Genomic DNA, 12,043 nt, shown 5'->3' on the forward strand with positions numbered 1-12,043 from the left:
GGAGTCTCCTTCTTTGGAGATACTCAAGACCTGCCTGGATGCAGTCCTGAGTAATATGCTCTAGGCAATCCTGCTTTAGCAGGGGAGTTGGACTAGATGATCTCTTGACATCCCTTCCAATTCTGACAGTTCTGTGATTCTGAGAATTATGTTGTTGACTAAATCTGCTGCACAGCAAGCTTCCCTATGATTCACACCCACGCTTATGTACCAAAATCATGCCTTAACCCTTCCTTCAGAGCAGTCCGAGTGCCTGCAGTTGGGGTTGTTGGCCACAGAAATAAAATGCAGCTTCAGGCTGTGTCCAATTTCTGCCTTCAGCTCCACTGATGGGGTACACTGGAGGTGATGGGATGATACCTCTTGGAATTTTTTCAGTCTACCACTAAAACAGATCCAAGTTTCAAAATGGAACTGCTTGCAGATAAAATAATGTCTTCCTTTAGTCTCAAATAAAAGCTGAACTTGAATCTCTACTTCTAAATCTTAGGCTTAAAGCTTCTGCAAATGCTATGGTTTCCAGAAATACATGCAGCTCAATAGTTCATTCATTGCTCAAAGAGCAGAATAGTCTCCTACACTTGAGGCACTACCTGAATCCTACAGTTCTGGAGAAGTCATGCGTTAAGGTAGTTTAGATAATTTGGGAAGTAATTGGGAAGAACCAGATACCTCATAAGACACAGCAAGATATATTTCTACAGAAAAAGCATTGTAAATATAAGAAGACTTCTAGTAAAAAAGCTTGTGAAATGAAAGAAAGGAAAGGAGGAAAGAAAAGGAAGAAAGCTTGACAGGAATATAAGACAATAAATAATCACTACAAAACACTCTTGTTCAGACTTGAGAGTAACTGGGATTGTGGAGCTGTATGGGAGTAGGGGAAAGCACATAAAATACCTCAAAGAGCTTCTAGACATTGCAAAGTAATTTTCCTTTTGGCAGAGTCTGTGTAGTAATGCATGTCAAATCTATCAATGTGTAATCAGTCAGGAGAATTACCAGGGTACAGAAACATAACTTTACCCTAGGTAGTGGTGGTAGATGTATAGCAATGAATACATTATGTGTGTGATAATTCACTTTCAGGAAGCTGCTTCAAACAAACCATACTGGACTTTACGTCTAGTTAGTGAGCAGAAAGAGGCAGACATTCTGGAGGTGAAGAAAGACACGCAGAGAGCAGATGAGATCAAAGCCATGAAACAAGCATGGGAGTCCGCAGAGCCAGGAAGAGCTGTCAAGGTAATATCAGAGTGCAATCTTTGCAGTAATGTTTCGTCACGAGTTCCAGGAGCTGCTCTGATGGTAGAGCAGTTGCCACAACACAGACTGGACTTCATATGGCTGTCCTCATCACCACTCTGTGGAAGACAGAAAATTTTACACAGGTGAAAGAAAAGTGATTATGTGCATGAATTCTGAGCAGGAATCCAGAGCATTTCCTTTAGACTTCTGTGGATTACTAAGACTTTAGATTTTACTTTACAAAAGAGAGAAAAATTTCTCCTTAGAAAGCATCTATAAAGCTGCTACTTGTGGCAAGTTTAATGTTCAGCATGAACAGATCCTAGTGAGAAATGCAGTGTTACAAACATGCCAAAAAGATTTCTCTTGAAGAACTGGCCTCTGGCCATACCATCACTCAAATTGTCCCCTGCAGCCAGGATTCCCAACTTCATTCCACGTTACCCATGAGCCTGCATGTGCTACTCTATGAATTCAGTGTTTGGGAGAGGCAATAGTAATTCACGTCAGCTGCAGCTGGGCTCTTTTGACATGATGTATGTTTAAGATGGAAAAATAGTACAAGTTCTTTTAGCAAAGCAAAAACTTAAACTGCTGATTCAAAATTGGAAACATCATTTTTTTTAAAAAAAAAAGGAAAATAAAAGAGGAAAATTCAGTCTTAAAACTTATCTAACTAACAGTCATCCCAAATTGCCACCACCAATGACCTTTGAGGGGTATTCAGTCAGAAATCCCAGCTCAGAAGCATTTTGCCTTTTTTATATTACCTTTTCAAAATGAACCTCAGCCATGGGTCTTTTCAGTTACACTTTCAAATGTTATCAGTTTTATTCAGTGTATCCAAAGCTCAAAAATTCTTCTGACACTACTTTATTAAATTCAGATCTAAGGAGAGATGCATTACACTGCAGCTTCAATTGGCTGTCCTGAGACTGAACAAGCAAGTACAGCATCCTAAAGTTTAGCTGGAAATGAATCACCTTTGATGTGTAACATGTCTCTCCAGAATGCTGGTTCTCTCACTGTTGCCTTTTTTGGTCAGAACATCAACTGAATTCAAGCTGAAGGGTTCCATTTTAAAAGCCCCTTAGGTCTGTGACATTTTTGTAAAACAGCCATCATTAAGAACAATGCAGCAACTATGTGTAATACACTAAAAAAAGAAGGTTTAATTTGGGGGTCTGATATCCAGACTAAGTAGCTTCCTTTCTTTCTGATCACCCTTCCCCAATGTCTGAGTCTTCCAGGGGTCACATGCAGTGTGACTCCAGGAATTAGGTGCCTGACTCCAGGCTGATACCTGGCTTCTCAGTCATTCTGACAATCTGAGCCTTTACAAGGAAGTCCAATCAGACCAAGTCACATTCTGAAAAGACAGGCAGAAGCAGTGACACCTGGGTTTGGCATCAAAGGTAATTGAGTGTGAAAAGGTTTGCACCCATAGCTCCTATTTCTCAGGAGGACTCCTAAATCAGCAAGCTATAGGTGCTCTTAGGAGGAAGACCTCCTTCCCTAAAGAGGTGCAGTAGCTGGGTGTGTTTTGACAGTACATTCAGCTATGAGGGAACAGACCATGCTTTTCAGGGGGTTATTAATTTTTTTGTTGAAATCCAGATATTATTTTTAACTGCCCAGAGATCAGTGACTTTCCGGTATTTCTTCACATCACAGTCTTTAGTGTAAGTTAGGTTTCCTACTGACAACTGAATTTTCTCATTTGGGATATATACTAAATAGAGCCAGTGTGCATTGAGTGGAGTGAAACCATTCCAAGTGTACTGCCTACTTTTCATTTTACTGAACTACAGAGGTTTACTTAGTGATTCTTATTCATATACTCAAGACACACTTGAGATAAATTAAAGATGAACTTTAAGTAGTAATGGTAATTTATTTCTCCTCTACACAACACATTAAAACAAAACAAATAATATACTGAAGAGATGGTTTGAATATGACTGACATGAAATTAGGTCCTCTTATGATTATCTGTTTTTCTCCCCAGTGACTCTCTAATGATATTCCTGTTAGAAGTGATGTTTTCATCGAACCAGTAAAGTATACTCACCAGTAATATAAAGTAGCATCATATCTCACATGCACTGGATTTGAAGATGTACTGTCTTATTGATTACTTACAGATTCCTAGTTTTGAAAATTCTTTGAGATTTAAAATATGCAGTAAAAGTTTTCTTACCTGCATTAAAACTTTGATCTCTAGGCTTTTCAGGAACGCATACGGTTTATTAATAAGTGTGCTCTGAGAGATTCAGAGGAGTCCACAGCTGGGACTGAGACTGCTGTTTTAACACCTAGTTCAGGAGAAGAAGGTAAGGGTATAACTTTCTGTCAAGCCTATCATCTGCTTATCATGTTCAGCTCCTTAGAAAATACTTTTGCATTAAATACTGGTAGTAAATGGACAGATCAGCCCCAGCAAAGGTATCCAAATGCACAATGGCATGTTTAGTCTCTATATTCTCTATCCTCTTTTGTTTTAATTGTGGCATTGCTCTGTTTTCAGACACAGAAAAGCTTCATGGCTCTTGGAGGCTGCCAAGTTGCCCTTAAGTAATCTTCAAACAGTCTTCCTGTACTACAATTCTAACCCTAAATTAACATGGATTTTTTGGAAGTTCAGTAGAAAATACCAGCTGCCTCAATTCCAAGTTGGGTAGCAGAGGTCATTAGTGTAGAAATACTTTAAAATTGTTTAGCACCTGAAATAGCATGTCAGTAAGACACTAATATGTCTACTGTGCATTTTCTGTATGTTAGTGTTCATGGGAACTGTTCCTGGACAGTGCTCTGAAAGTGAGGTGTCAAAAAGTGCACACTGAGTAGCATCAGTTTCCTGGCAGCCTCCATAACTGTTGTCTAATTTTATTTAGGGGTTACAACTTCAATGGATTCTTCATCTGTATTCCCTGACAATTACCGGAGTCTGATGAGAATGTGAACTGGGGGCAAGGCTGCAAGGATGTTTGTTGTTTCTTTTCTTCTGAGAATAATGCTGAGATCAGGCCATCACAAAACAGAAAATATAATACCCAGTCTGATTGTGACAGTATTTTGTCATGGCTCATGTGTGTGGAACTAGAGCCTGTGACTGGTAACATAACTTGTTAAAATTAGTATTTTTCCAGTCACCTAAGTAATCCTCCTGGGAATGTTTCAGAACTTAAAGCAGAAGTAGTCCTCACCTTATGCTGCAAACAAACACATCATTAGTTACTTCTTGCATTCAAAAGAAACATGAAAAAACATGTTTTCTTTTAAGTTACCGGACAAGAACTTCAAAATTCATGCTTATCTATCCTGAGCTTTGTTCTACACTAAACATTTACAGTTGAATACAGTCTCGGGAAGTAAAGAGGTGATACTTTATTTGATTTAAATTGTTATGGTTTGGTTCCGTAGAGTGCAGCAGGAGGCAATATTGTGCTTGAACATTTTCTGCAATGTTCAGTATCTTAATGAGAATTTTTATGTTCTGGAAAATACTTTTCTGATGGGCAGTGTCTAAGGCATTTCCAAAGTCCATGTCACCCTTCTAGACCAACAGAGAAGGCTGGTATATTTATCTATGTATAGACAGTAAATATATAGACAGTAAATTCTTTTAATGCTCAGAAACCTCTTTCCTATTTTTGGTAAGAGAATTCCAGTAATTTTTTCTAAAGTTTCAATTGATTATTACAATAAGTAGAGCAATAAGAGAGTTTTTATGGAAATAATCTACAGCTGTGATCATTCAAGCTCATAAGATTTCACAGGCATTTTCAGCACATCCAGATGAAGTGCAAGAAGGAAGGGTTGGAATAATCCCAAAGCAGCTCAGCCCAGTGGCATGCCTGATATCAGATGTGTCACTGTATTGTGAGAATGCTACATTAAAAAAAAAAAAAAAAAAAAAGTAAGGCTTCAGAATGACCTTTTTTCTTTAGACTGGTACTTCCCAAAATAAATCTTTGTCCAAAAGTGAGTAATTTTTATTTATTTTTTTTTTAACTACTGCCAGGAGTGGACAATCAGACTTCAATTTAAAAAAAATAAATAAAATAAAAGAATGTGATTCCTTCCTCATTAGAAGTTGTTCTTTTATTCTTCAGGCACTTTAAATTGAATGTTCTTGCTTAGATGTAAAAACCTTTGTGTGTACTGTGGGTTTAACTAATATATAAATATATGAATTTCACTCCAGCTTATGTAGGGAGTTTTTTACTCCATTATGAGTGTTGGAAAAAAGAGGCAGAAAGACTATACCCAGTCTCATTTAATAATGTATTTTGCTGAGCCAAAAGAGGAAAAAAAATGATATGTTAGCATAACTGAATAACCAGTTTAATCTGTTCTGTTGTAGATTCTCTTACTACAGAAAAGAAAGCATCACAAGCAGCCATTGACTCAAGCTTACAAACGCAGCAAAGAAAATGGGAGCCCATAGACCTTAGTCCTTACATGAGGTAAACTGCAGCAAGAACAATTAAATCCCAGTGAAACACCAAAATGAAAGACTGGTTACAGATTTTCATATATAGGAATTAGTAAATGCAATATATTTTTATACACTTGTATCCTACCTGTAATTGGATGCAGTATAATAGATGTGAATTTAGACTTCATCCTTCACGTGTCAGTGAAGTAAGCTACAACTCTGTCACTCACTTTTTAAAGTTGCTGTGAAAGTCTTGGCCCATGTTTTATCTATTCTTTATGTTATGTACACAAAATCACTCAGTATTGACTGTAGAAGTGTAGATAGCATCAAGAAACAGTTTTAATCTTTGACTTTCCTGACAGGGATTTGTTTTAAAAATCTGTGCTCTCCTAGATGCATTTATCATTTATGTCCTTTCCTTAACATAATACATTTTGAAGGAGCTGAATCACTGCACTACATGTAAAGAGAATGTGACACAAAAAAATCTAACCTAAAATCCAATTTCAGTGGTCATCTCGAAAGAAGTTTGCCATGATGTGATGCTAGATTCAAATATTATACTTTAAAAATACAGTTCAGTTAATAATTATATTTAATAGCTGAAATAATTCTATTAATGATGTTCTTTATTCAAAAGAGCTACATTCTTTATTACATGTGTTGATACGAATCTAACTGGCTAGAAGACATGCAGCTGCCTGTTTGCTGTGCTGCAGCTAGAGCCCAGATCATGCTTAAGTACATTTGTATGCAATGTGGCATTTATGCAGTTAATTGATTTTCAAAAGACCTTAGAACGTGGTGAAAAAATCCCCAAATTTAATTCTAAATTGAAAGGGAAACGGGTGTTATATTGAAGTGAATAGCATTAAAAGAGTAGAAAATATGGCAAAATATCTTTCACAGGCTTAGGTCTTGTAAGCATTTCATTTGTCTTCAACTCCTTGACTTTTTCACTAGTCATTTAAGTCAAATTACAAAAAAAATATTATGCACTTAGCTGCCATTATGCTAATGGCAAAAAAGAAAAAAATTCTATTTGTCTCAATGCTGAATTATAATATCAAAAACTTCTGGGAATATGATATTTCTTGCAAATTAAAAATAAGTGTCATATGTAGGAGTTTTTCATATGCTGAAAGATTAGCATGATTTTAAATATATTTTTAAAATAGATAATCAACTATAAGAAGACCTTGCCTCAGGAACATACTTTCTCATCAAGTTTATATATAAGCAGAGGAAAAGAGTGTCCTTTATGGTATATAACCATATCTCACCATATGATGGTGACATTGCATATAGGTGTTCAGCAACACACCACTTGAAAGTGTATTTTAAATGAGACAAATATCTTTGTATTTCCTTCAGAAAAACAGTGTCTGAGTCTGTGCTGAGAAGTGAGTCTAGCATTCAACAGCAAGAGATATGTAAAGCAGAAAAAATCAACCATTATATACAACTCCAAGAGCTGGCCTTGAAACAAAGAGAAGAACAACAAAATGCCAGAGCTTTATTGAAGCAAAATATACTTGAAATGTATGAGAATCTGCAGGTAGGTTTTCAAGATTTCTTTCCAGTAACTATTACTGTGATAGCCACCACCAATATGAATATCTTGATCAACCATTCTCAAGACTTCTGTATTCAGTACAAATAATTACAAAGAATCAACAAGCTTGAAATTTCAGTTGGGCAAAGGTTAATATTAAAGGTCTGAGGAAAGAAAAATAGTAATACACAACATCCTTAATATGATATTCTTAGTACTTTCTTATAATCCTTAATATGATATTCTTAATACTAACTTGATTCTTAGTACAAGGAGCAAGACAGCTCCTTGCAAAAACACTATTTTAAGAATATCACCATAAAAGGATAGTTTAAAGTGAGACTAAATTGAGCATTTGATATCTATGACCAGATGCATATAAGATAAAACATCTCTGGTTTGGCTATTTTATTTTTCTTAATTACAGAATTGCATAGGGCTTTTTGGCAAGTAATAAAGAACAAGATAATTTACATAGAAGGGTGAGCTGCCCGTAATGTCTCTTACAGCAAAGTTAGAGACCAGTTTTCCTGGAATATGCATGATGCCAACAATAAAAAAAATGAATTAATAATACTCTTTTTTTTAAGCATATAAATAATAAATTTTGTAGCATTAGTGTAGGATCCATTATTAGGATTAACTCAGCCAATGCTCTGCATGTGAATCTGGTACAAATGTCTTAACAAAATGCATTTAACCCTTGAGTGTCAACAGGAATAAAGTTTTGTTACACAGTGGTGATAAAATAACCATTAGCAATCAGCTGGTAACCAGTCAGAGCTCTCGACCTCACCTATTTACAGAAATCACTTGAAAACATTTCCTTAACAAGTTCCCAGAAGGCCTGATTTATATTACTTTACTGCAAGTTTGCAAGGAGCTGTAGTTCTCTACCAATGACTGATCCATCCCTAATAAGAATTCATGCCCAGGTTTTCAGATGTTGCTATGATTTTGGATGCCTAACATCATATATTAGAGGGCAAATTTTTGTTGAGAGTAGGTTTTTGGCTCTTTCAGGACAGTATGTCCATTTAGAGTGTTTCACAATACTAATTTTAAATGACAGTTACTTGTGAATATGCATACTGTGCTGTTTAGCACTTTTACAGTATTTTCATCTGTAGACCACAGAGAACTATATCAAGGTATCCAAGTATCCCCATTTTCCAGGATGGAAATGCAAAGGAAAAAGTTTTCAGAAGTGTCCAAGTCCCACTTGCCCTAAGCCTCATTCAAGATCAATGTGAATTAGGCTCCTTTAGTCTCTTAAAACACAAAAGCTTGTAAACCATTTTGGCATTGCTGAAAACTAGGTTTTAAGGGACTTAAACGTTTAAAACAACAAAGCCAGCCAGCAACCTAATAGGGATTAGACCCAGATGGATTACTAGTCTTTCGCCCTATCCTCCTTTTATGCAGTTAACTTAAAAAGGATTTTAATAGAATTTCTCTTCTTCATGGTGAAAAGACTGACATTAGCTGTATCACTGTGACAAATCAATAAAAATACACATAAAAAGAAAAGGAGAAATGCCCTCCCTGTACTTACAGAGTCACCAAGTGATACATAACAGGAAGAGGCAGTTGCTTGTGATGAAATCAAGATTCATGTGTCGGGGGGTATTGCTGTTTCTTTTTGCCTAGGCATCCTTAGATGAAGCACGAGGTAGAGTTCACAGCTCTCGGGAAGCATACAGAAATGAGCTGCTAGAGGCTGAGCGCAAAAGGCAGGAAGAGCTGGCAGCCCAGGAAGCAGCCCTGCTAGCAGAGCAAGAGAAGAAAAACCCCAGTGCACAAAAAAAAAAGAATTCAAAAGGTTTAGGGAAAAAAAAGTAGTTGCTAGCACTACTGAATTGTATTTAACAGTTTGGGAGATAAAGTATAAATGCAAAGATGTCCAAGATGTGATTTTCCAGTATTTTTGTCAACCATATCCCATTGTATCTCTTTGCCTGGTGCTAGTGAGAAAATTGATCTGGTACTCTTTTTAACAACGTATCTGGTATTTTGCATCTAATAAAGGTACTTACTACTATCAAAGTTTGTATGTTTTACTGGAACAAAATTTTGCAACAAAAAATCTTAGAATCTTTAGAATCTTCACTCAGAATCACAGTGTCTTGTGTCCCCTTTTCCAGTCAAAACAGAACCAGTCAAGAATGAAACAGAATTAAAACAGTGAATGTAACCTATCAGTTTTGAAGCCATTTAAAATGGCAGAAACATGAGTTCCTTAACTGGGTAACAACTGTGGAGTTTATAACAATTAAATAGTAGCATACTGTACTTTTCATATGCAAGCATTGGAAGGCTTCCCAAAACCTGATTCAGTCTCAAGCTTTCTGTGTGCTGTACTATTTCCCTTTTACCACTCTTAAGTGTTTTTGAATCTCACAGCAAACTCATGGCAGAGCCTTCCAAGGCTTGTTGAATATTCCTCAAACCCTGTTGCTCTCTTTGTTTATATTTTCTAAGATATGTTTTGCCCACACTGGCATCACTTAAAGTGATAACAATAGACCTTTGGTTCCTGGACCTTTAGTTGGAATTTACAAATGTTCCCTTAAGGAAGAATCAGTGTGTGAATTAAGTGGCAATTCCAGGCTTTCTTAATGATGGGTAAAGTACTTCCTCTAAGCTCTTGCTTCTGTTAGCATAGAATTCCTAAATGTTTTGCTATTATCATCATACATTAAAAAAAAAAAAAAAAAATAGTGTGTTCATACTTAGTAGCTAATACTCTGTACTTGAACACAATGGTCGAAACTCTTACAATGGTAAGAACTCTAGACAAGACAGAGATGTTGTAAATGGCTTAAAAATCTTTGTGTGTGTAGTCACAAGGAGCTGCTTGGGAAGTGAGACTGCCTACATGTTGTATGCATACATATTGTACATATACAATATTTCAAGGATGTCCAAAAGCATTTCATTATCTAGAAAATATAAGAAACCTTAGAAACATAAGAAAGCCTTACCTAGTTAACACAAATCAAAAGAAATGTTATCCTTTGCGTTCTGGCTGCCTGGTACTGGCTAGCCATTGCATTTGAAACTAGCCTTTCTTCTGCATCTTAATGACTTACCAGGTTCTCAGCTTCTGCTGGTTTTGCTCACCTCTGTTTTATCCGTACCTCACTGCCTGGCTTGAACTTGATTTACTCTATCCGTTCTGTAATGTCAATACTTTGCACATCATCACACCTACACATCTGCTGTGGTGCTTCTGCCTCCAATAAGCCTTCTTCCTCCTATACAACATAAACTAAACTAGCTGGCTTGACTTTTTGAGTTTTCATGCTTGGAAAGGAGGAACTGAAAACAGAGTCCTGAAATTGAACTGGTGATTTTTATTTCAAAGAGCACAAGTTTTGCTTTGATCCATACAGGCTGCAAATAAAAAGCCTGTCAGTCTTATGCTATAAGTGCTCTGACTTTGTCCTCTCTATTTTGGAATATGGGCTATACTGCTTCATAATATTCCATCTTGTTTCCATGGCAATAGCACGTGTTGGTTGTCTTCTTATGTGAATCTCTAATGAGCTTCTGTAGAGGAAGATCAAGCTCTAGTTCTGTCCTTGATGTCACTGCAAGCTCTATAATGACATTCTGTTGTAAAAATCAATCCAATTCCAAAAGCCAGCATAATTGACATCTAAATGTCAAAAACTCAGCTGATAACCTGCTTGATCACAACCCATCCTCACATGTAATCAGCTATAAACTGACTTAAACTGAGACAAAGAGCACTCAAAGCTACATTATCAAATCTGGTTCTAATGTTATACACAATTTTAAGTTTCATAATTTCCTCATTTTAAAGAGTAATGTGGCATCATCAAAATCTGCTGTATGGTTTTTTAATGTCTCTGTTGGCTCATTTATCATTTCAATAGTGCAGGAATGATGAGGGAGTGAATTACTGTCACACTGTTTAACTGCATGTACTTTGATGTATGTAATTTTTTAAGTGAAACACAGTAGCAGTTTTATTAAATCCCTGTGCACAAAATATCCAATTACCTCATAATGAAGTCTGGAAGAGAAAAGGCCTTGTTTGGATTGTGACAAAGAATTTATATGCATTGGGCCTGGAAACAGATGACTGGTGAAATTTCACATGCATCATTTTCACATCAACACAACAGCTTCTTACATGGTGCACTACTGTGCAGGCTAAGTTAGTGGGGAAGGATGTACGAAAACTAAAACAAAATGTAACCGTATTTCAGAACAGACATTTGCAGTAATTTAAGGTGCCATAATATTTAGCGCTTTACTGGGAGAAAAGCAAACAAGTAAAACTACATGTTGTGTTTTAATTGATAAAATTCTTGCCTCCAGTCTGTCGACCAAGTTGCCCAATAGTCAAATTGTGTGTTCACATAGATAAAGCACATTTATTCTTCTGCCCTCATCACATCCCACAAAGTGGACACAAAGTGGGCATGGGTAGAGTTCCCCAGAGGTGGGGAGAGGGAGAGATTCAGATCCAATCCTCCTCTCTTGAGTAATCACTTTTACCAACCCAGTCAGCAAGAGTAACCTCTGGAATTCTCTTAGTGGTGTTTTAAGAATAAGACCATTACTCAGGAGGCTTATACAAAACATTACTTAGAATTGAGTAAAATTATGAAGCTTGTCAAAAAAAACCAACATTATCACTCTCAAAGCAACAGATTAGAACTAGCAGAATTTAGCATAATGATACTCTTGAAACAGGTTACAACTGGAAAAACTTTGGAAAATTAGAAATGACGTTACCCTTAGGCGCCAAGAATAAGGTTAGA

General features: G+C 36.5%; 1 protein-coding gene across 1 annotated transcript in view; it reads left to right on the forward strand.

Moving 5' to 3' along the window:
• The window catches only part of ADGB (androglobin), a 107,333-nt gene extending 98,244 nt beyond the window's left edge, over positions 1-9,089 (forward strand). The window contains exons 32-36 of the mRNA XM_051615054.1: positions 1,090-1,245; positions 3,473-3,587; positions 5,615-5,717; positions 7,067-7,250; positions 8,898-9,089. Of these exons, the coding sequence (XP_051471014.1) occupies positions 1,090-1,245; positions 3,473-3,587; positions 5,615-5,717; positions 7,067-7,250; positions 8,898-9,089 (750 nt within the window). The remainder of the gene's footprint in view (positions 1-1,089; positions 1,246-3,472; positions 3,588-5,614; positions 5,718-7,066; positions 7,251-8,897) is intronic.
• Positions 9,090-12,043: the final 2,954 nt, after the last annotated feature.

The sequence above is a fragment of the Apus apus genome, chromosome 3 (assembly GCF_020740795.1).
Source record: "Apus apus isolate bApuApu2 chromosome 3, bApuApu2.pri.cur, whole genome shotgun sequence".
NCBI lineage: Eukaryota > Metazoa > Chordata > Aves > Apodiformes > Apodidae > Apus > Apus apus.